At 61.4% G+C, this 22,214-nt stretch overlaps 1 protein-coding gene and 1 long non-coding RNA gene across 3 annotated transcripts; one reads left to right on the forward strand and one right to left on the reverse strand.

Moving 5' to 3' along the window:
- Positions 1–17,046: 17,046 nt before the first annotated feature.
- On the forward strand, positions 17,047–20,104 carry LOC309850977. 2 transcript variants are annotated; one of them, XR_014304554.1, is made up of 3 exons: positions 17,047–17,327; positions 18,320–18,455; positions 19,578–20,104. It is a non-coding gene; the product is annotated as an uncharacterized lncRNA (long non-coding RNA). The 2 variants fall into 2 exon arrangements; XR_014304555.1 differs by having other exon boundaries at positions 17,208–17,327; positions 18,320–18,469; positions 19,586–20,104.
- On the reverse strand, positions 17,111–20,920 carry CD7 (CD7 molecule). Its single transcript, XM_082705631.1, has 4 exons — positions 20,337–20,920; positions 18,664–18,978; positions 18,305–18,435; positions 17,111–17,598 (listed from the first exon to the last, which is right to left on the reverse strand). The coding sequence occupies exons 1-4, from the start codon at positions 20,410–20,412 to the stop codon at positions 17,491–17,493; spliced, it is 630 nt and encodes a 209-aa protein (XP_082561757.1). The 5' UTR covers positions 20,413–20,920; the 3' UTR covers positions 17,111–17,490.
- Between the last annotated feature and the right edge of the window lie 1,294 nt (positions 20,921–22,214).

Genomic DNA, 22,214 nt, shown 5'->3' on the forward strand with positions numbered 1-22,214 from the left:
TCGCAGGGTGGGGGTTGGACGCCCAAGCCTACAGCACCATGTACACAGTGGAGAAACTGGTGGCCAAGATTGCGACCAGGACAAGCCGCCTCATGAGGCTGATGTTCCCCCGGTCCCAGATCCTACGTGACCCAGCAGTCCTGCTCTGCAGTTGACTAAACGTTAGTGTCCCCACCCCGTTCCTGTGCTGATAGTGGGAGGAGATGGGGCCTTTGGGAGCTGACGAGGGCACGAGGGCAGTGCCCGTGATGGGATTCGTGCCCTCTTAAGAAGGTGCCTGGCAGCTTCCTCGCCCTCCCTGCTGTCCGCCACACCACCGGAAGACCCAGCAAGAATACAGCAGTCTGGGAGTCAGGCAGCAGGCTCTCATCAGCATGGGCCCTGCCGGCCCCTCGACCTTGGACTTCCAGATTCCACAACCATGAGAAAGAAATATTTGTTGAACTAAGATGTGCTTCCAGGTATTTACCCAAAGGAGTTAAAAATTTATGTCCACAGGAGAACCTTCATGTGAATGTTTCTAGCAGGGTTGTTCATAGTTGCCCCAAATTAAAAGAAACCAAAATGTTCTTCAGGAGAGGAATGGGTCAAGAAGCTGGAACATTCGAGCGGTGGAATGTTGTTCAGGCGTAAGGAATGAGCTGTCAAGACACACGAAGTCATAGGTAGACTGTAAATGCCTATTGCTGGATGAAAGCAGCTGTTTACACTGGCTGTGGGCTCTTTGACATTCTAGAAAAACCAAACTATGGAGACAGTAAAAATCAGTGGTGGCCAGGGTGGGAGGGAGGAGGGATGACACACGGGGTTTTTAGGGCAATGAGACTACTCTGTGTGATACTGGAACACCGGACACGTGAAACCACACATTCGTTAAAGCCCATAGACTGTCCAGCAGAAGGAACAGGCTTTACCGTATGCACAATTTCGAGAATCATACAGGAGTGAAGGACTCAGGGTGGCTTGAGAGAGGAATCTGGCTGCATCACAAGTGGTAAAGCCACCAGATGCAGGGGCTGGGGACACGGTGCTCAGCCGGGCCGCTTGGAAGGGCAGAAGGAAGGTCACGGGACGCACACTGCCCTTGGTCAAGCTGTTCCTACGGGGTACCTGTCAGCAATTCTGAAAGCACCCCATGCGCTGGGACAGAGAGATTGTGTCGGAGGTGGTGGGTGCTGGGATGGGGTTTTCGCACTGTCGGAGTGGGAGCTGACAGAGAAGCAAGGGGCAGGGTAGGTCGATCCATGTGGTGGGGGACTCATGCTAAATATAGGTACTTATGGGGAGACGTGGAAGTACTTGTAGACCTGTGTGTAGATGTGGGCTAGCACACACGTACCTCCTTGCTCTGTCAGTGGAGAACCAATGACACCGAGAAGGACGCCCAGCACTCAGACCTTGGTTTCTCATCCCTGTCTGCGAGACAAGGAACCAGGGCCACTTGGGGAAATGCTGAGGTGAGGACTGGGACGTTGCATGTGCAAGACGATACTGGGGCATCCTCTAGTACGAGTGTTACGGACTGAATTGTGTCCCCTTCCCGGCAAATGTCGTAGGTGAAACCCTACTCCTCCGTGCGACGGTGTTTGGGAGGTAACTAAGGTTAACGAAGCCGTAAGGGAGCACCTGATTCAAGGGGACCAGTGTCCTGGCAAGGAGAGGAAGACACAGCAGGGGTGAGTGCACAGAGGAAGGCCACGTGAGACGGGGGCGAAGGCGGCATCTGCCAGCCACCGAGAGGCCTCAGGAGAAACCAGCCCTGCGGCGTCTGGATCCTGCGCTCTGAGGGATCGCCCTGGCGATCGGCGGTCGTTGTTTAGGCCCGGGTGTGCGGGGCCCTGCTGGTAGCTCCCAACGAAACCTCCCGCACGGAGGGGGCCACGTCGGAGGGACGCCTGCGAGTGGGCAGCGCCGCGGAAGGGCTCGCGCAGCTCGGGCGCCGGCGGGCCACGGTGCCCCTCCGCACGGAGCGCGGGGACGAGGACTCACGCACCTCAGCCGGGCGGTCGCGGCCACACCCGCGGGTCCCACGGGGAGCCCCGAGCCCCGCCACACGGAGGAGCCGCTTCGCCTCTGCGGTCTCCTCCCCAAGCCCGCGAGGCCGTCCGCCGGGCAGTCCGCAGCCTGGCTCTGCGCAGCCCTTCCCAGAACCGCCGGGTCGCCCGAGCCCAGGACAGTCCGCGGCGGGTCTCGGCCCCGACGCCCCTGGGGGACGCGGCGCCTGAATGGGGTGCGGGGTCCTGGGGCGGGGCGGGGACGGTCCACGGCAGCTGGTGGAGACGCGACGCGGGAGAGCCGTGGCGTTTGGTGGGTGACGACGACCGTGACGGTGACGACTACGGTGACGACGACCGTGACGGTGACGACTCGGCAGCTTCCGCACGGGCCGCTGAAGGCTGAGGCCGTGGGCAGCGCGAGCCCCGGGACCCCGCGACCGGAAACCTCAATCTCCGCTAAACCCGGAGTGGACGTCGCAGGAGCAGGACGTGGCCCGCCGCCGCCGCCGCCGCCCTCTGCCCGGCCCGGCCTAGCTTTGCTCACGACTTCACCGAGCTTGAACCTGTCGTATCGGTGGCGGCCCCCGGCGGGGCTCGCGGTGTCCCCCCGGCGGCCGCACCGCACCGCACCGCTCCGCACCGCACCGCTCCGCACCGCACCGCACCGCTCCGCACCGCACCGCTCCGCACCGCACCGCTCCGCTCCGCTCCGCACCGCACCGCTCCGCTCCGCTCCGCACCGCACCGCTCCGCACCGCACCGCACCGCTCCGCTCTGCACCGCTCCGCACCGCACCGCACCGCACCGCTCCGCACCGCTCCGCTCCGCACCGCTCCGCACCGCACCGCTCCGCACCGCACCGCACCGCACCGCACCGCACCGCTCCGCACCGCACCGCTCCGCACGGCACCGCACCGCACCGCTCCGCACCGCACCGCTCCGCACCGCTCCGCTCCGCACCGCACCGCTCCGCACCGCACCGCACCGCTCCGCTCCGCACCGCACCGCACCGCTGCGGCACTGGCCAGCCTCCCACAGGGGAGCTCGTGCGGAACGGAACGCGCCCGCTCGCCCCCAGACCCGTCCCGACCCCGCCGCCGCCGTGCTCCGTCCGGGACGCGCCCCAGCGCCCGACTCCGGGGCCTCAGCGGCCGCGCGCCTCGGGACTGGCGGGTCAGGGCCGCCGACCCACCGCTGACTTTACTGCCCGGGCGGGGGAACGAACGCCGGGACTGACCACCGGCCGCGACCCCGCTCCAGCCCCGGACGCGTGTTCCCCAGCCTCCCTCCCGAGACACGGGGCCGTCTCCGACCCGCGCGGGACCGTCTCCGGCCGGCGCGGGACACCCGTGGAAGTCGCCTTTCCCGGACAGGAAGAGACGCGAGCGCCCGACGGACTGACCAGGCCGCGGCAGGCCCCGGCTCTGCCCCAATCAGGCATCCTTGAGCTCTGATTGGTTGGTCAGAGTCATGTGCCCGCCGGTGGCCCAATCGGAGAGGCCGCGGCTTGTGCTGGGATTGGCCAGGTCGGGTCAGGCCGCGGCCGGGAGCGCGAGGCTGGGGGACGCGCTCGGTCGGGCGGACGGTCCTGCGGCGTGAGCAACCCCGAGAGCCTGAAGTCCGGCGTCTTCCCCTCGGGCCTCTGCTCAACGAGACATTCACGCGGCGAGCACCGCCCAGTCCCCCGGTCGCGCCCCGGAATGCAGGTGCCGCAGGTGCCACCGTCTGACGGGGCGGGGGTGCGGACTGAGCCACGGCAGGAACCGCTAAAGTCACAAAACGCGGAGCCCCGGGAGCACTCGCGGTCCTCGGCCACCGTCGCCACCCGCGGTCACCCTCGGACACCCTCGGACCCGCTCGGATGCTCAGTCACCATCACGTGGGCCTTCAGTCACCTTCGGTCACCGTAGACATTGTCTGTCACCATCTGCCCTGGCCCTCGGCCACCCTCGTCCCCTTAGACACCCTCGGTCCCCATCCACGACGGCCCTCGGCCGCCCTCGGCCACCCTCAGCCACCACCTGCACAGCACCGAAGGGCTGGCGTTTCCGACTTGAGTTCGCACCTGTCTCCCGAGTGCAGACACCTTCGAGCTTAAGCGGAAGAAACGCGTCTCTGCCTGCCGTGGCCCCCGAGCCCCGTCCGCTGGCCCGCGAGGCCGGGTCGTAGTCTGATGTTCCTGTGTCTTGAGACATTCGCGACTTCATCATCCTGGGATCACTCCAGCGTGACCCCTCACGCCTCCCAGCTGCTCCCACAATGGCTAAGATAGTAAAAGCGAAGAATGAGGGCGTCACCGGGAAGGGTGACAGGACCGGGAAGGGTGACAGTGACGCCGACGTGCGGGGCTGCTTGTGCAGGGGCGCCGGCCCACGGGCCCTGCGCACCGCTGTGCGCCCCCACCTCGCGCCGCCGAGGCCTTGGGTCTTCCACGCGCCGGACACGAGCGCAAAGAGGAGAAACCTGACGGAGGGCAAATCGGAAGATGAAAGGGACAGAGCCCTGACGGCCCCGCTGATGGCAGAACAACTGTCCTCAGACGACGAGCTTCTGCACAAAGCATCCCAGGCTCGAGGTGCAGGGAGTGAGCCTGTGTTTCCCAGCCAGTCAGTCCCTCAGCAGGGGCACCTGACCAGAGTCCTGGGGCCCGCACGCGGACCATCTCGTGTGCCCGCAAGGACTCGGGACAGGATTCCTTCATCTCTTATGATGTCTGTGCCTAAAAGTGTACTTGGTACAAATACAAAGAGGCTTTCTCTGTTTAAATTCTTATTAAAGCTTCTAATAAACACTTTTATTACCCTTTTATTTTTACTTTTATAAATTATTTGTAATCTGAATTGAAGTATAATAAGTAAGAGGCCTTTCCGTTTCCTGCCGCGCGGTGGGGAGGTCTGCCCTGGGGACCCGGGCTGCACGGAGCTGGGAAGTACCTGCCCGTCCAGGCCCCTTCCCTTTGAGCCCACAGTGGGGGTGACAGTGGGGAGGTGCTGGCCTGGAACAGCTGAAGGGGTGAGGTGCTGTGGGAGAGTCCCGTAGGACCAGGGGGTGCCACGGGAGGGGAGCAGCCTTGTGTAGCGGCCTTGTGTAGGAGCACACGGTGTGTTGGGGGACAGGCTGTATGTGTGTATGTTGGTGAGGTAGGCTGTAGGGGACAGACTGTGTCTGTGGGTTGGGCGGCAGTCTGGGTGTGTGTATGTCGGTAGGCAGGCTGTGGGGGATAGGCTGTAGGCAAACTGTGTGTGTGTGTGCGTGTGCATGTTGTGTGTGTGCCTTGGGGGACAGGCTGTGTGTTTGTGTGTTGGAACGTATGTGCGTGTCGGGCGCAGTCCGTGTGTTTGCATGTTGTGTGTTGCATGTGCGCCATGGAGCAGGCTTTTCGGGGTCTGAGACGCTCCAGGAACTTCTGCTGGGATGCGGCCTCCAGCCCCCAGGAGGGCTCCCTTCCTGTGCCCGCCGCGTGTGCCGAGCCATCATCCCAGGCCGCTCCCGTGAGGTTCCCCTGACTCGCCAGCGTCATCAGTGGGCAGCGGCCGGCCGCGACCAGGAAGTCGTGGGCTGGGAGTGATGACACAGCTCGGGGAAGGCGAGCGATTGAAGATTCAGCCCTCTGCATGGGCGTGATAGCCCGCGGATCCGAACCCAGCAGCCCTGACTCTTGACTGACCCAGAGTCACGGCCGATGTCGGCGCCACCATTCTTGATCACTGCGCTCCTCGCACGGTGCCTCAAGCCTCCGCACCCTGTGTGGGGCCACCCCCAGGACTGGCAGGGACTTTGCAGCCGAGCAGTGTCCCCAGGACCCCCTTCCCAGCCCAGATAGGGGCGGCTTCTTTGGGTGACCTGGCCCAGTGTGACCCCCCCCGTTGTCTAGGGTGGTGTCTGCCCCCGAAGGGGAGTAGTAAGCAGGCTGGTCTGAGGGCAGGACCGAAGTCCACAGAGAGTCCCTCTGAGTCCCTTGAGTGCGTCAGAGGCCCAGGGCCTCGAAAGGTCAACACAACCTGACAGTCACAGCAGTGAAAACCCGACTTGCTCAGCGAGGGTTTGTGGGGGATGGCAGGGCAGTGCTGAGATCAGATCCGGATTCGGGCAGAGGTGGGTACGTCTGAAGGGAGAGGAGGGTCGGGGAGAGGAAGCCCGCAGCCCAGGGAAGGGTACAGGCCGCTGACTGGTGCGGGGGACTTAAGCTCCGGCCCCCCACAGAGCCCCATCTTCCAGTGTTGGTCAGGCGGTTAAAGGCAAGGGACAGAGGGTCCTGGGGCCCTGGAAGGGGGGGTCTAGCGCCCCCCACATTCCCGTGCCCCCTCCCCCCTCCACCCCCCTAACTCCAGTCCCCACCACCACTTCCTGGCACCCCCCCCCCGCCCACCCCTCCCCCCACGCCCCGGCTGTGTGTTCATAAACTTCTGCTTCCCTGGCTCTGCCCTGGTGGGTCTGTTCTCGCCCAGCTGCTGGCTTCGGGTCGCCCCTCCTAGGAGACGGGATTGAGTTCTGGCCGAGAGAATGGCCTCCCCACATGGACATTGGGCACTAGGCTTAAAGCCCTGCACTTGACCATTGCAGGAGTTTCGAGGCCAAACCCAAGTCTCCAGGGCTGGGAAGTCTGGCTCTGGACCTGCGACCTGCGGGGGACCCTGAGAGAAGATCAAAGGCCCAAACACCCCAGAAGCCAAACGGGGCACAGCTGCGGGGGTGCTCATCTCTCCGTGAGCCCACAAACTGGGGAGGACGCCTTGAGGCTGGAGGTGCTTCGTTTCTGTCAAAGCCCTCTGCCGCGGGTGACCTTAGTTCTCCTGCTGCCAAGGAGAGTCCGTGAACGCGGTCCTCTTTCCAGGCCTAGTGAGGCGAGCCCCAGGACGCCCTCCGGGCGGGCCCCCGCCGCTGCCGGGTCCTGCCGCCAGAGGGCGCGCGGCCCTCCTCGGAGCCCCGGCCGGCCCTGGGCTGGGGCTCTGCAGCAGGGCTGCCGGCTGTCTGCAGGTCAGGTGGATTGGCCCTCCCCTGCGTCCACGGAGGGTTGAGGACCCCACTTAGCCATGGTCTGCCAGTCCAGGGACTGCTTGTCGCCCCAGAGGCAGGCTGACGGGAAGGAGAGTGAGCTGTAGGGGGTGCGGGGCCGGGCAGAGAGATGTGGAGGCAGCTGCCCCGCAGGGCCCTTCCTTAGCTTGGACACCGCCGCCACCCCCACCCCCACCCCACTGCAGCTCCCTGGAAGCAGATGAGAGCGGAGTCCCCAGTAAACCAGCTGTGCCTGGCAGGAGAGCCTAGAGGCGCTGGCAGGGTGGCTGGCTGAGATGGGTAGAGATGGCCAGAAGGACAGGGCCGGGGCCTGTGGGCAGGAGTGCATCACGTGCAGGAGGCATCTGGCCTGACCACCCAGCGTGAGTACCCAAACCAGGTGGGACGGGCCCAGCCCAGGACAGCGTGGCCCCCGGGGGCCGATCTGAGCTCAGCGTGCCCCCACGAGTGTGAGGCGGGAGGCGAGGAGGCCAGCTTTTCAGCCGGCTGTTGGAGGCCGCGGGAGATCCCACAGACAAATGCACTAGCTGTGGAGGCGGTTGGCCATGACACTGGCACCGGCGCCAAGAGACAGATCTGGGCAGGGGTCCTGCATCTCGAGACCCGACCTGGGGGATGCATAATGTCCTGGAGGAGGGACAGGAAAGACGACCACTCCTCTAAGGGGTCCAGCTGCGGGCGAGATGACGTGGCCACCTTGCCATCAGGGCTCCCTGCCCGAGCTCCCTGACCGGGACCAGCTCTCCTCTGACGATGCTGATGAGGACCAGGTGAGGGGTGTCAGCCCATCCCTGGGACCTCACGGCCAGAAGGTCACAGGACCACAGCCAGCTTTGGGGCCTGGCCACTGCACTCAAGGCCCCGAAACCTGGCAAGTGACAGCCCCTTGGCCAAGGTGGTTAAGGCGACAGAGATGGGACAATGAATGTCATCCTGGTCTCTTGAGAGGCTGCAGCCTAGAAGCCCAGGTGGGAAGAGACCGTCTCAGGCAGAAGATATGGGGCGAGATAAGGGCAGGCAGAGGGCCCTGTGGTCAAGGTGGTCTCTCTTTGAACATGCTGAGCACAGCCTGGACCCTCTACCATCTACCGTGTCCAGCAGAGAATGTGCGGTTGCCCTGATGCACTCTGCCCCTCCCCCAGGAGCCCCCTTTGAAGAGACCGCCTGACTCCCCCGACACCTGCCCCAGACCAGAGCGTCACTCCTGTGACCGCATCCCACAGGCCCCGTGTCACTCGGACTGTAGCAGTGTGCCTGCTTTCAACAGCTTTGCCTCACCAGGTGCAATCACTTCTGTGGGGTGTCACTCCCAAAGGGTTCTTCCTTCCGGAGCCTTCTACCGGCTGGGGGTCAAGGCGGCCTTGAGCGGGTGGGGCATCCGCTGGACCTTACTCTCTTGGCCCATGCTGGCAGTTGCCCAGCAGCTGTGGGGTGGTGAAGTCTTTAGGAGGACCATAAAGTTCCATCCCACCTTGATTGGGGTGGGGGTCTTATAGGGTAGCGAGTCCTGCAGGGAGTGGGAGCTGTCTCAAGCACCAGGGGCAGCTGGTGGGAGGCCCCAGGCCGTGGGTAGATGGTTTTGAGGGTGGTGAGAACACTGTCCCAGAGCTGAGGGTTTTCATAAGAAAGAGCACCCCAGGAGAGACAGGATGTGGTCTCCTGCCCATCTTTGAGAGACAGGAAGCCCTGCCTCCAGCGGCGTTGAACTGTTGGGCTTGTAGGGTGGACTTGGCCTTGAGTAGCCGAGGTCTAGGCTGGCTCCCTGCGGCCAGTGCCCCGGGTAGCCCTGCAGGGTCACAGAGCAGGCAGGCCTTCTCCCTTCCCCTCTGGGAGCTGTCCCCAGACCCTGCGGCAGGCCTCAGGCTTGTAGGTGATGGCCAGCAGGCCTCGGGCATATGTTGTGGGGAAGGTCTACCTCCTTGCTTTGGCTGGGCTATGGCCTGCAAGGTTCCTCAAAGACCCGTGGGCCCTAGGTGGCCCCATCTTACCCAGACGGCCTGGGGACCCCAGTGTCCAGCCGGTTGATCTCTTGTCCGTAGCAGACATTCCCTCTCCCCCGGGGGCACCAGGTTTGGGCACAAGATGGCTCCTAGGAGCCCACAAAGGGGTCTCTTTTCCCCACCCCCAGGTTTTCTGGTATCTTCCTCTGTGATCTCCAGGGAAGGCTTACCTTTGACTTGGGAGGCCCTGAGACTGAGCTGTGTGCACAGAGAGGAGGACAGGCGGCTGTCCCCAGGGCCTGCACGCGAGCAGCTGCCTGTCCTCCAAGGCCCAGTGTGCCGACTGCCCCAGCCATTCGCTGTGTGCCACTGGCTTTCCCTTTCCCCTTTCCCCTTTGTCCAATGGGGAGATGCCACCCCTCCCGTAAGTCTTTCGGGGAAGCAGGGCCCTGTCCCCTCCCCAGCTCTGGGGCTGCTCTGGTCGGAATGGTGGGGGCTGTGGTTTGTTCCAGATGTTTGTCCAGCTGGGGCCGTAGGGCCGCCCCTGGGTGTTTGCGGTCCCTCCTTCTGGGCCATGCACCCAGTCGCCTCGCTGGCCTCTCCACGGCGGGGCTGGCTTTGTTAAAGGGGGTAGCAGGGCTCTGTGGCTGACAGAGGGGCGGCTGCAGGGCCCGGGGTGGGGGCGGGGGTCTCAGGAGTTGTGGGAGCCCCGGGCTGAGGGGTGTCCCCCGAGCAGACAGACTGCCGGCCGATGGCCAGTCCGTCCGCTGGGAGACCAGGAAGGCTTCGGGAGGTCGCGGATGAGGCCCACCCGGCAGCAGGGAGCAGAGTCTGGAAAGCGACAGCGTCCCTCAGCCGTCTGGAAGGGAAAAGGGGAAGAAAGGGAGGAGGGAGAGAAAGTGGTTACAAAAAACAGGTCAGTGGCCGATGGGAGGGCTGGCTAAGGGCTCCAGGGGCCTGAGGGGGAGCAGCAGGCAGGGTGGGGGCGGGGCCGCCAGGCTCGCAGGGCCCCGGGCCCATGTGGGGGCTGAGCCCTCGCTGCGGCAGGGCTGGGGCCGGGCTTCCAGGTGGCTGTGGGCACTTGTGTGCCAGTGGTGATGCCGGTGGTGGGAAGACACTGTATTTACCCGTCTTCACCCCCTGAGTGTGAAAGACACAGACACCCGGATGCGGGTGCTACTTTTGCTGTTGCCTCTGTGGGTGTTGGGGGGCTGCGGGGGCCTCGGAGGATGGGGCTGCAGGCCTCACCAGCACTGGGGGCAGGGGCGAGGCTGGTGGAGGCCCTGCAGGCCCACAGCTCTCCTTCCTGCCTCCCCCAGTAGCCCCCCCACCCCCCACCAGAGCCTCAGCCTGGGTGGGGGTGGGGGTGGAGCTCGGCTCTGTGCCTGCAGGGCCAGCGGAGACGGGGCGGACCGCTCTGCTGCTCGGAGCCCTTGAGCTCTTGGCCGGTGCTGAGGGCCACCCCAGTGTCCTGCCAAGGTCACTGCAGGACAGTCTCCTCTGCAGGACGTCTGCTTGGGCTTTCACACCCGAGAGCCACAACCCTTCTCTTCTCAGCTCGGGCCAGCCCAGCCTTGGCTGAACGTTGGCTGGTCCACCGCAGTGTCCAGACCAGACTGTGGTCATGGTCCTCGGCCTCCCTCTGCTCCAGGCCCTGCCGCCCCGTCCCCAGCCAGAGGGACCCTGTTATCCTCTCGGTCAGGTCGCACACTCCCTTCCCTGCCAGACTGAACATGTGGCCTGGCTCCCCCGTCCACGACACCTGGGCCACCCTCCGTGGTTTCTGCGTCCCTGCCTCTCACCTCAGCCAGGTTCCCAGACACTCCAGGAGCTCCCGTCCAGCCCCTCTGCCCTCTCCCTTGCCTGGACATTGTCCCCACGTGTCCCCACAGCAACCCTTTCGGCACCGCGGGCCCCTCTTCTCCCCGCAGCACGAGGCTCCTCCCGCACCCTGGCTTTCTGGCCCCCGGGGTAGTTCCTTCGGCAGCTCCCTCCTGTCTCCCCGGGAATGCTGCCTCCTCGGCGCCGTGAGCCGGTGTTTGTTTGCCCCTGTGCCCTGTGTACAGTGGCCGCTCAGTCAGGACTGTTGGATGGACATGAAAGTCCCTCACACATGTAGAGGGACAGCAAACTGCTCCTGGTTCCACGCGTCGCCCCCACACTGGTCTCAGCCACGCGGACACCCGTCAGGCAGGGCCCCGCCTGCTCGTCCTGCTGGGCGCCCACTGCCCCTTCCCCGGGGGGTTTCTGACCCTGCGGGGCCCAGGCGAACCCCCAGCAAGTCTGCTGTGCGGCGGGGCTGTCAATCCCCGTGGCGGGGGGCAACCGTAACCCCACGGTACACCTCAGGGAAGCTTGAGGACATCTGCGACCCGGGAGCAGGGCGGCCCCTCAGCCCCCTGGACCCCACCTCGCCTCCTGTAACAGAAATGACGACTCACTTTCCGATGCCTCGGGGGTGGGGGGCAGCGTCTCCGGAGGCCGCCGGCTGCTGGGCCCCAAGCAGGGGTGCGTGCACCAACCCCGCTCAGGTCTCAGCCCTGGCCCAGGCCCAATGCACATCCTCACCACAGCGGCACCGAGCCCTGTCTTCTTCCCTGTGCGGCCGTCAGGCGGCCGTGGCTTGGCCTGGAGCCCCTCGGAGTCCGGGCACACATGATCTAGGGTCCACTTAGGGGCGTGTGGTCTCTCCTAGAGCGAAGAAGTTCCTGCTGTCTATGGGGGGGGGGGATGGTATACGGGGTGAACGTTGCCCCGTCCCCGCCGAAAGTCACGTGCACACAGAACCCGAGAAGGGGACCTTACGTGGAGATGAGGGTCTCTGCGGACATCGTCAAGTTAGGAGGAGGCCTTCTTAGACGGTGCTAAAGCCGGGAGGAGGCATCCTTGCAAGAAGGGAGGAATATGGACGCAGGTGGCACCACGGAGAAGTCCCCGTGATGACAGAGGCCACAGGCCAAGACGTGCGGATCGCAGGCAGCCACCAGCCGCGGGAGAAGCCTGGAGCCGAGCCTCCCTCAGGTCCCCCAGGAGGATCCAGCTGGGCCTTGCCTTTGAATTTCTGGCCTCCAGAACTGTGAGAAATAAAATTCCATTATTTGAAGCCACCAAGTCTGTAGTAACGAGTTACGGCGGCTGCAGGGAAGAACGCACCGGGCTGGTCTCAGGAGGGTGTGGGGGAGGCCGGGCTCAGAGGGGCCCGTGTCTCCAGAGCGCCGCCCTGCTGGCCGGGAGCGAGGTGGGCGGCCTGTGGAGCGGGACACGGGTGGCCAAAGCTGGGTGCTCATCAGGCCGGTGGACACACATTTCACCTCCAGGACGACGCACCGTGGCGACCCGGCCCGGTGATAACGGTGCCATTCCCCTTTTATTCTTTTTGGATGAGAGTCTTGAAAAGTAGGATTTCCCAGGATCCTGGTGTTTGCAGGAAGACAAGGCACACGTCCTGTGTTCACTCTGCCGGGCCGGTGCTGTGCCGTAGAAGGAATGATATTTAAACTCTGTGCTCTCTCTAGAAAACGGCATCACAAAGTCCTGGTCGTCTGGAGGGGAGGCCAAAGAGCAGGCAGCGAAATTATGTAGCAAGAAGCAGAATGGTTGGTGGCGTCCATTATTTTTTAAAAAATATCATTTTCTGGACGGTTTGGATGCTTTTAGAAATTTGTGACTTCTTTTCCCGTCCTGAATATGCACTTTTGTTTCTGGAGGGGCCCCTCTCAGTCTGCACGGGCTCAGACTTGACAAGGCTGGACTTGCTGCCTTTCCCGGGGAGCACCTGCACTGCCCCGTGCTTTCCGCATCCACGCAGGACCATCTGGAGGCCGCCTCGCCGTCGCACCCAGGGTGCAGGGGACAGGGTGAGGACTCGGGTGTGGTGCAGCCTCGGGGCCACGTGGCCCTCAGGTGGGCCCTGGTAGGGGCCCCTGTGGACCGTCCAGGGGACTCACGACCCTCTCTGCCCCTCCTCAACGTGCAGGGGCCCGCTCTCCCGGCGCGCACCCGTCCCTTCCCGGCTGTCCCACTGGTGGTCTCTCGAGTATTGTGTAGGTCATCCCACGCCTCCAGTGAAGGGGACTGGTGCACTCCTACTTTGGGTGCGTGTTTGTAATTCACGGAGACTGCGTTGGGCCTGTAGACCTCACTCTGCTTCTGCTTTAGCCTAGAATCTGATGACGGTAAATGATCATTAAAAAAAAAAGGTTCTCCTGTGGTTTCTGCTTGATGAGTGTGGGATTCCGTATGGATGAATGGCTTCAGATTCAAAGGGTCGTGCTAAAACCTCAGGTTGAAATGGTCGATTTATTGACTCCTCCCAGTGCCTCTGTCATTCCTGGGTTTACATATTTTACCCATTTATTTTTAGGTTTATAGGTACCGACATTCGTCCTATATTTCTGTTCTTGTTTTTACCAATATTTCTATTTTGTTAGGAATGGGATTGATAATTCCAGCTTTTGGTTCATACTTGCTTTTTATGTTTCCTACCCTTTTATTTCCAACCTATTAGTGTCCTTTTGTTTAAAGTGTTATCTCTTGGGGCGCCCGGTGGCTCAGTGGGTTAAGCCTCTGTCTGTCACATAAATAAATAAAAATCTTTGAAAACAATAAGGTGTTATCTCTCACCAATCATATATTGTTGGATCCTTTTTTTTTTTTTTAAAGATTTTATTTATTTATTTGACAGAGATCACAAGTAGGCAGAGAGGCAGGCAGAGAGAGAGGAAGGGAAGCAGGCTCCCCGCTGAGCAGGGAGCCCAAGGTGGGGCTCGATCCCAGGACCCTGGGACCATGACCTGAGCCGAAGGCAGGTACTCAACCGACTGAGCCACCCAGGCGCCCTGTATAATCACGTCAGTTGTAAGTCCTGTCATCGGGGCTAATTGTGCTTGCTGTTAAGTTCGTTTATTGTGTCACCTCATGTAATATTTTGTATTCACTGTACATTCTTTGCATCTATCTTTTTTCTCTTTTCCTGCTTCTGCTAGGCAGCTCTTTCTGCTGGTTTATGCAGTTATGTTCTGTTCGGGTTCTCACTGGGGCTGCGCGGGACCCCCTTCCTGCTCACTTTCACGGAATGATTTCTTAAGCTTATTTTTGCCTCTTCCTTCTGACGAGAGAGATGTCTCAACGTGTTCTCACGGCCTTTCCTCTCCGTCTCACGGTGCTGGTATTAATCTACAGTTTCAGTTCTAGATTATCAGTAGATTGCCCATAGATTGTAGATTGTCGGTTCATTTTCTTTAGTCATTGTTTTTTGGAGGAAAGTAAGCTTGTTTGTAACTTCCGTCTTTTTTCTCCTGTGTTTGGGTGTCCCTTATTTGAACACGGCCTCCAAGAGTGATTCCAAAGTCCATTTTGGATGGAGTGTCTGAAGACTTCATGTGCCTGAGAAGATCTTTATCACATCCTTACACTGAAATGATAACATTTCAAGTACAAGTTATTTTCTTTCAGCAGTTAAAGGTATTATGCCATTGCCCTCCTGAATTCAGACTTGTCTCTGAGAAATCTGATGTCACTTGAGATTTGCGGTTTCTCCCTTGCCCCTGAAATGTGTGGGCGCAGGCTTGCCTTCTCCCTCTCCCTTTGCTGGGGGCTGTCTGGGGCCCCTTTACTGAGAGTCTCCCTTTCTTGGGCTTCCTTGGGTAAGTTTCTCCTCTACTGCCTCTATCTTTGAGAGCTTCTTTCCTTCCCTTTTTCTGGGAGAGTTCCTCCATCGGATCTGCCTCCCTCTCTTGCTGTTCATTCCATCTGCTATTTCTTGGGCCAACAATTATGGTTTTATTCCTGACCTTTCCAAGCAGATGTTTCGATGACTGTCCTCTGTGAGTGTCTGTTACTCTGTCCTTGACTCTGGTGTTGGTTAGCCCTGTCCCCAGAGGTGGACGTGGCCCAGTTGGCCAGCTGTCTCCTAATGATACAAGTAGCAGGCCATGAGTCTTGAGGTGGTCAGGTCTGGTCCAGGGTTGGGGGGCAGGCCAACCTGGAGAGGGGAGGGGTGAGCCCCAGGGGGTAGGCTGAGACCACCCACTCCATGCCAGCCCCTCCCTGTCGGCTGTCCTCCCTGGCTCGCTCCTGTGTTGGGAACTTAGCTTTCATGGGAGGGTCAGTGGCCATCCTCTGGCTTGGGGGGCCAGTGTGGGAAGGAGCCAATGCTACTGTTCCCCACGGCACCCAACCACCCTGTTTCTCCAAGTCTCAAAGCTCCCTGCCCCCATCTGTGGCCTGGGGATGGAGGCTGTTCCTTCAAGTTTTGCTTCTCACAGTCAGGGTCTTGCTTCCACCTTCTGTGTGTGGTTGACAGAGCATTTGCTCAGTGGAGGCTTATTCTGAGGGTTTACCTGTGGGGTTCAGTCCTCATGGTGCCCTACCAGGGAGGGCAGACATTGTCCCCATTTTACAGATGAGGAAATTGAAGCCTGAGAACCTCAAGTACAAGGGAAGGCGGTGGGGAACCAGGACTTGGACAATGATCAGCCTCTTCGTCGCGACAGGAGCGAACCAGGCGCATTTAGGTGTCTGTCTGCCTGTCTGTCTGCCTAGCATGTCCAGCACAGTGATGACAGGGTTACATTGCTATCCATTGCCTGCTTTTGATACAAAAATTCACAACTCGGGAATGATCTACATGTCCTCAGGAGAGAATTGCCATACCCAGTACGGTGCACCCCCATGGCAAGCGTTACGGTGGCCTCGGGTGTGGAAAGCAATGTGTGACCCACGTTTCTAAAGCACAGACGGGCACACGTGGTTGTTTAAATCTGCGACTCCAGAATAGAAGGACAGACGGGGGTTTGACCCTGGTTCTCGCTGGGTAGTGGGATGTGCGTTCGCCAGGGCAGGGAATCACCTCAGGCTCAGGGAAGACGACTAGGAGCGTGACCTCAGTGGTTCTTGTGGAGGGCACCAGGGACCTGCCACTAGGACCCAAGTGGCAGTTAGGAAGACCAACAGAGACACCAAGTCCTGGTGTCCCCGCCTCCAGGGACCCCCCAGAGGGAGCACAGGTAGCCCTGCAGACCCAGACGCGCCATCGGGGGCTCGCTTCGGGTCCCCACTCGACCACTCATCAGCACAGCCTTGGACAAGTCCTGCCTCTCTGGGCCTCAGCTTTCCCTCTGTAAATAAGGGGTCTGGGGTTTACTCTTTCTTCAGGAGGGGGGCTCTGTGGTTTCCAGGTCTGGCCCGACTTGCTTCCCACCGCCCGCCCTGGCCATCAGCTCCCAGGAGCCTCCACCCTTTCCCCACTCCCCACCCTTCTGAAGCAACTTCCTGTAGATGAAAGACATCACCTCTAGCCTCCCTCCAGAGGCCCTTGTCACCTGAGGCAGGCTTGACCTGACCCCACCCCAGTGGCCAGAGGCTGTGCCCCCATGGACCTACGCCCTCCTCATGGTCCCCCTCCATCCTCCATGCTTACGATTGTCCCGTTGTCTGTCCGTCCTTCTCTCCACACTCCAGACTATGCCTGCGTCAGGGGGGGCAGGGGGTAGTGCTGGGTTCCCCTTCCACGTCCCCCACCTCTCCTGACCCTTATCTCGATGCGGGGCTCCATCCCGGGACCCTGGGGTCATGACCTGAGCTGAAGGCAGGGGCTTAACCCGCTGAGCCACCGGCGCCCGGGATTATGTCAGTTTTGTTTTTGTGGTTTTGGTGGGAGATTCCAGGGTGCAGGACCGGGTGGGGGGGGGTGGGCAGCTTGGTCTGCTGCCTCGCAGCCCAGAGTCTAGGAGGACACCCCACAGCTCTCACCCACAATGGGGGTGCATTTTCCTCTCCCGGGACAGCAAGCAGGTTCCCCAAGTTCCCATCGCCCCCCTTCCCGCAGGAGCACGCCCAGGGTGGGGCTCTCATTCTAGACCCCAGGCCGACTGCTGCCAGCGCCCCCCTCCCACACCCTCCCCATTCGGTGGGGGGGCTGGTGAGGACAGGTGAAGGGGCTGAGGGCTGGCTGAGACCTGGGGGAGCGCTCTGGCTGATTTGCCCCTCCTGCAGCCCCCCTGCGGCCTGGAGCATGGAAAGTGCCCCCTTGCTCCTCCCCTTCCTCGGGGGTAATCACACTGGCTACAAAAGTCCTAGAAGATGTCTGGGGCGGGGATCAGTCAAGCCCTCCCCCTCCTTGGCTCGGAGCTGGGTGAGGAACAGAGAGATGTGGAGTCAGAAGGGGGGAAGAGAAGCTTTATTTCTGGCAAGCCTGCGCTGGGGTTGGGACTGGACTTCCCCTGCCTCTTGGGCCCTGGGCCCAGTCCAGGCATAGAGAAGCTCCTCCTGCCGCCGTGTGGGGGAAGGGCAGCCAGCAGCAGGACACAGGCTTCCTCCCTGGTGGGCCCAGCGTGCCAGAACCAGCCGGGCACGGCAGTGCGGCAGGCAGGAGGTAGGCAAGGAAGGCTTCCTAGAGGAGGCCCGGGACACCAGGAGCCTGATGGCTGCAGGGAGCTGCTGGGTGGGTCAGGTGGTCAGGTGGTCAGCGGTGGGTCAGGTGGTCTTCTGTGAGCTGCGCCTGGGCAGGGGGAGGCTTGGAGAGGGTCCTGCTGGGCTCACTGGTACTCATTGGGGGTGCACATCCTGTTGGGGCCTCCACAGGACATGTCTTCGTATACCACACATGCTGAGCTCTTGTCCTCCGCGCAGCACAGTCTCTTGACCTGGAAGGGAAAGCCTGTCCTCTTTGTACAGGGCCCAGCTCGCTCCGGGACACCCGCTTGCTTCAGCGCACGCCCGCTTAGGAAGCTTTTAGACTCCACCCTTGAAATGCTGCTGGGCTTTGGGGCCTGCGTGAAGTCAGTTCACAAGGGGCATTGAGCAGCCCTGAGGTCTCCCGAGCCGCCCCAGGCTGGGGGCGGGGTTGGGGGGGGCTGGGGGGACAGTGGCAGGGAGGTGGAGGAGGACTGGGGGGGCTGTCTCAGGGGCATGTGGAGCTGGGCAGCGGCAGGTGAGTGACCAGGGCAGAGCTGACCACTGCCTGGCACCTGTCTCTGTCCCCCCCAGCGCATGTTCACACCGGCCCCCAACCTCACACCTCCAGACTCCTGTGCACACGTGCTCACACTCACACGGCCACATACATGCCGCCGTCCATGTTCTCTGAGCGTCTGCCTGGACCCTCTCCCCTCCCCTCAGTGGCTGTCACCCTCTGGGGGGCCGTGCCCATCCCTGCTAACCGCCCCAGCTCCTGGGCTTCCCTCCTACCTCGGACCCTGCCACCTGAACCCTCAGAACTCCCAGGGACCCCGATGAGGGGTGGACAGGTCCTGAGGTTTCTCTGGGGCTTCACCGTCTCCTTCCTGCCCTGCTTTCTTTGAGGGGCTGGCTGAACAGGGACACAGGTGATATCTGGGGGTTCACACTGACCTGTGTCTTCCTCAGCACACACGCTGCCCCTATCGCCAGCCCGAGGAAGAAGCAGCTCGCAGCCAGGACCACAGGGAAGGCCGAGGTCAGCTGAGACTTCGGGCACGTGTGCGCTTCCTGGGACACTTCGTCTGTGAAGAGGAGCGGAGAGGTGTGTGGCAGGTGGTGGATTCCACTCCACGAGAGCCTTCGGGGTTCATGGAGGGGCTCTGGAGTGGGGGGTGCTTCCTGGAGGCAGCGGGCTCCAGCCGGAATGAGCATCTCAAGCAAGCATAGAGGACGCTTTGGGGCAGACAAGGGCAGGTGGAGCCTGGCTTACTGTGCAGGGAGGCGGAGTGGGTCCCAGGCACGCTCCTTACCTGTCACCAGCACCAGGGTGCCAGGGCCCCAGACCACGTCGTCCATGACGGCCTGGCAGACATAAGCCCCAGCGTCGGCCGGCTGCAGGCGGCTCAGCGTGATGGTCAGGTTGTGCTGCAGCCCGGAGAAGGCGACGCGACCTCGGAAGCACTCGTCTACCGTGGGCTGCTTCTTGTCTTCATAGTAAATCACACTGGTGGACTTTGGCCACCTTTGCTTCAGGTAGACCCCGGCCAGGGGCCCGCTCGTGGAGCAGGTGATGTTGATGGAGCCCCCCTTGGAGGCAATCGTGTAGGGGGGGAGCTGCCGCACCTCTGCAGGAAGGACCCCCTGCTGTCACCACAGCCTGGCCCGGGGACAGGGGGAAGGGACCTCCTCACTGCAGGGCACGCCGGAGGGACAGAGGGGCCCTGGGACAGCCCGCTGTGGCCGTGTCACCCCAGTGAGACTTCTCAATGGACGCTGCTCTGGGGCACACACACCTCAGTGGCCGGACACGAACACTGATGGGGCCACACCGGGGCCAGCTGCCTATGACCTCTCTGCACACTGGGGCTGCAGGGAAGCTCGGGCTGCGGCCCCTTCCTTCCAGAGCAGCTGGTCCATCACCGAGCAGCGACCACTTCTCCCTGCCCCTACACCTTCTCCTTCTCTTAACAGACTGTGCCCAAGATAGCCAGACAGGCTGTGCTGTCTCCTTCTCTCTTTCCATTGCTGGCTGCCTCAGTGTCCCCATCATTTCCAGACACCGAGAGCGGGTGGCTCTGTGCGGTGGGCACATTGGGCTTGTCTGAGGGATGCCCGGAAATGTCTCTGTCTGCCCAGCTGGGGCCCAGCCAGACCAGCTTCCTGGTGCAAACACGAACCTTCTTTCTTTTTATTTTATTTTACTTTACTTTATTTTATTTATCAGAGAGAGAGAGAGCGTGCGCACAAGAAGGGGAGCAGCAGACGGAGAGGGAGAAGCAGACTCCCCACTGAGCAGGGATCCCAACATGGAACTTGATCCAGGACCCTGGAATCGTGACCTGAGCCAAAGGCAGACGCTTCATGGACTGAGCCACCAGTTGTCCCAGGGAACTTTCCTAATGTAACCCAAGCATCAGCTTCTCAGCAAACTAAATTCTGGAACTTCCTTTTGCTCTTCTTTCTTTTTCTGCTGTCTCCCCATCCCACCCTACTATTTCCACCTTACTGCAGAACTTTGCACATGAACCTGTTTTAAAAAGCTAACTAACAGGGACACCTGGGTGGCTCAGTGGCTTGAGCCTCTGCCTTCGGCTCAGGTCATGATCCCAGGGTCCTGGGATGGAGCCCCACATCAGGCTCCCTGCTTGGGGGGAGCCTGCTTCCTCCTCTCTCTCTGCCTGCCTCTCTGCCTATCTGTGATCTCTGTCAAATAAATAAATAAAATCTTTTTTAAAAAATAGAAAAAAAAAAGCAAACTAGCGGACAACATTCTCTCATAACCCGGGTAACCTTGCTAATTATGTAAAAGAGAATCGCCAGACATTTAAGTAAAGAAAAAGATTCTGCACCTAGACGTCACTGGGGGTGGGGAGGGCTTCGTGGGGAGGTCAGGCTCAGGATCCCCAGACCACCCCCTTCCCAGGAAGGAGCATCCCCAGGTGGGGGCACAGTGGGGGACGCGGTGAGGCAGGGCAGGGCTTACCTTGGGTGGCCAGAGCCCCGAGCAGGGTACAGGCATAAGAGAGGCGCAGGGGGAGCAGAGGGAGCTCTGGGGCCATGCTGGCCGCCACCCTGCCCCCCGCAGACCAGCGCCGAGGGAGAAGCAGGGCCCCGCTCACCGCTGGCTGAGACTCTTCCTGTCTGCAGCGCCCGCCTGCGAGCCACCAGCTCGGAGGCACCGCCCCGAACCCCCAGGTAACGGCGCGTGGGAGGCGGTGGCTGGTGGTCCAGGCACTCCCGGAGGGCTTCCTGGAGCGGTGCCACCGGCAAGGGGAGGTGCAGAGGGCCAGGCTGGGAGAGGCGGTCCTCACCCCCTCTCACCCCTCCGCACTGTCCTGCTGAGAGCCCAACGGGTGACCAGTTGTCCTGGTCCCCCACCCCCCGCTGTGTCTCCACAGGCCGGAGGTGGGGGGCAGGACCAGGAGAAAGCCGGGGGAGTCCCTCGGGGGGTGGGGTCAGGGGCCGGATGCCCTGGGTCCTCTGGGTCACCTTCTGTCCAACCTGATTTATGCCTAGAAATCTGGCCTACCGTTCCGTGATCCCCGCGTTGTGGGAGCGGGGCCCGCAGGGCCAGAGGAGCAGGGGGCGGAGCCCGGGTGGAGGGGCGGGGCCCGGGGCAGGGGCGGGGCCTGGAGGCAGGGGCGGGGCCTGGAGGGAGGCCCCAGAACTCTATCTTCTTACAGAAACCCGCGAAAACACAAGCAAGAAGGAGGAAATGAAAACAGTGGAGGACCCAGGCCCAGGACTTGCCGTAGGTCTAGGTCCAAGTCAAGGGAGCAGGCAGGGCCTCCAGCCTGGGCTCTCCGCGGTGAGGGAGGGGCGACCGCCCCCGCCCCCAGCAGCCTCTTTGGATGCCTTCCTGCCTTGTTAGTGCTTTAGGACGGGAAGCAGCTTCTTTCAGTTTTTGTGTTTTTCCCCACCTAAAACACGTGTACTTCTCAGGTCATTTGATGATTTCTTGGTTGACTTACTTTATTCATCGCAAAGATCAGCGCTCTGGGTTTTCAGAGCACCGAGTGCCTATTTTATTTACGTTTGAAGTAGGCTGCATGCCCAGCCTGGGGCCCATCGTGGGGCTTGAACTCACGACCCTGGGATCAGGACCTGAGCTGAGATGAACAGTCCGATGCCTCACCGACTGAGCCACCCAGGTCCCTCTTCAGAGTCCACTCCATGGAGTCACACGTTGTGATTATGAAGACATCTGACAAAAGGGTCAGGGACAGGGAAGGGCCTGCAGGTGGGCAGGTGGGGGAAGGGAACCCTGCGGCTGGGAGGTCGGGGTGGGGAGGGCTGTGTGGACGCCTGACTGCCAGGTGCCTCCGGCCCCCTCCCTAGCCGAGGGGCTCTGGCTACAGCGACCCCTCCTGGTGCTGGTGGCGCTGGAGCTCCGCCTCCGGCCTCCGTCCCCTACAGCGTGACCTCAGGACCAGGGGCAGGAGGGATGCCAAATTTGTTCTTGCCCAGGGCCAAAGACAGGAGTGCGCCCAGATCGAGCTAAGACCCAAGCTGGGGCATCTCCAGGGTACAGCAGCCGGTCGCTTCTGCACCCGAGGCTGGAAGCCCAGGCCCCAGGCACCCATGGGGCAGAGAAGGGAGAGGTTCTTTGAGGTCAAATGTTTCAGATTTCTTCTCCTGGCTTTTTTTTAAGACTTCTTTTTTCCTTTTTTAAAAGATTTTACTTATTCACTTGACAGAGATCACAAGAAGGCACAGAGGCAGACAGAGAGAGAGAGGAGGAAGCAGGCTCCCTGCTGAGCAGTGAACCCGATGCGGGACTCGATCCCAGGACCCCGGGATCACGACCTGAACCGAAGGCAGAGGCTTTACCCCACTGAGCCACCCAGGCACCCCAGAGATT

This window comes from Mustela nivalis (assembly GCF_964662115.1).
Source record: "Mustela nivalis genome assembly, chromosome: 17".
NCBI classification, from domain to species: Eukaryota; Metazoa; Chordata; class Mammalia; order Carnivora; family Mustelidae; genus Mustela; species Mustela nivalis.

Bases quoted from the DNA above. Each gene is read 5' to 3' on its own strand.
- CD7 (XM_082705631.1), bottom strand. From the start codon at position 20,412: ATGGCCCCAGAGCTCCCTCTGCTCCCCCTGCGCCTCTCTTATGCCTGT. The intron at 18,979-20,336 runs GTAAGCCCTGCC...TCCTTCCTGCAG, and splicing joins CGGGGCTCTGGCCACCCAAG to AGGTGCGGCAGCTCCCCCCC. The intron at 17,599-18,304 runs GTCAGTGTGAAC...TTTCCCTTCCAG, and splicing joins GTGTGCTGAGGAAGACACAG to GTCAAGAGACTGTGCTGCGC.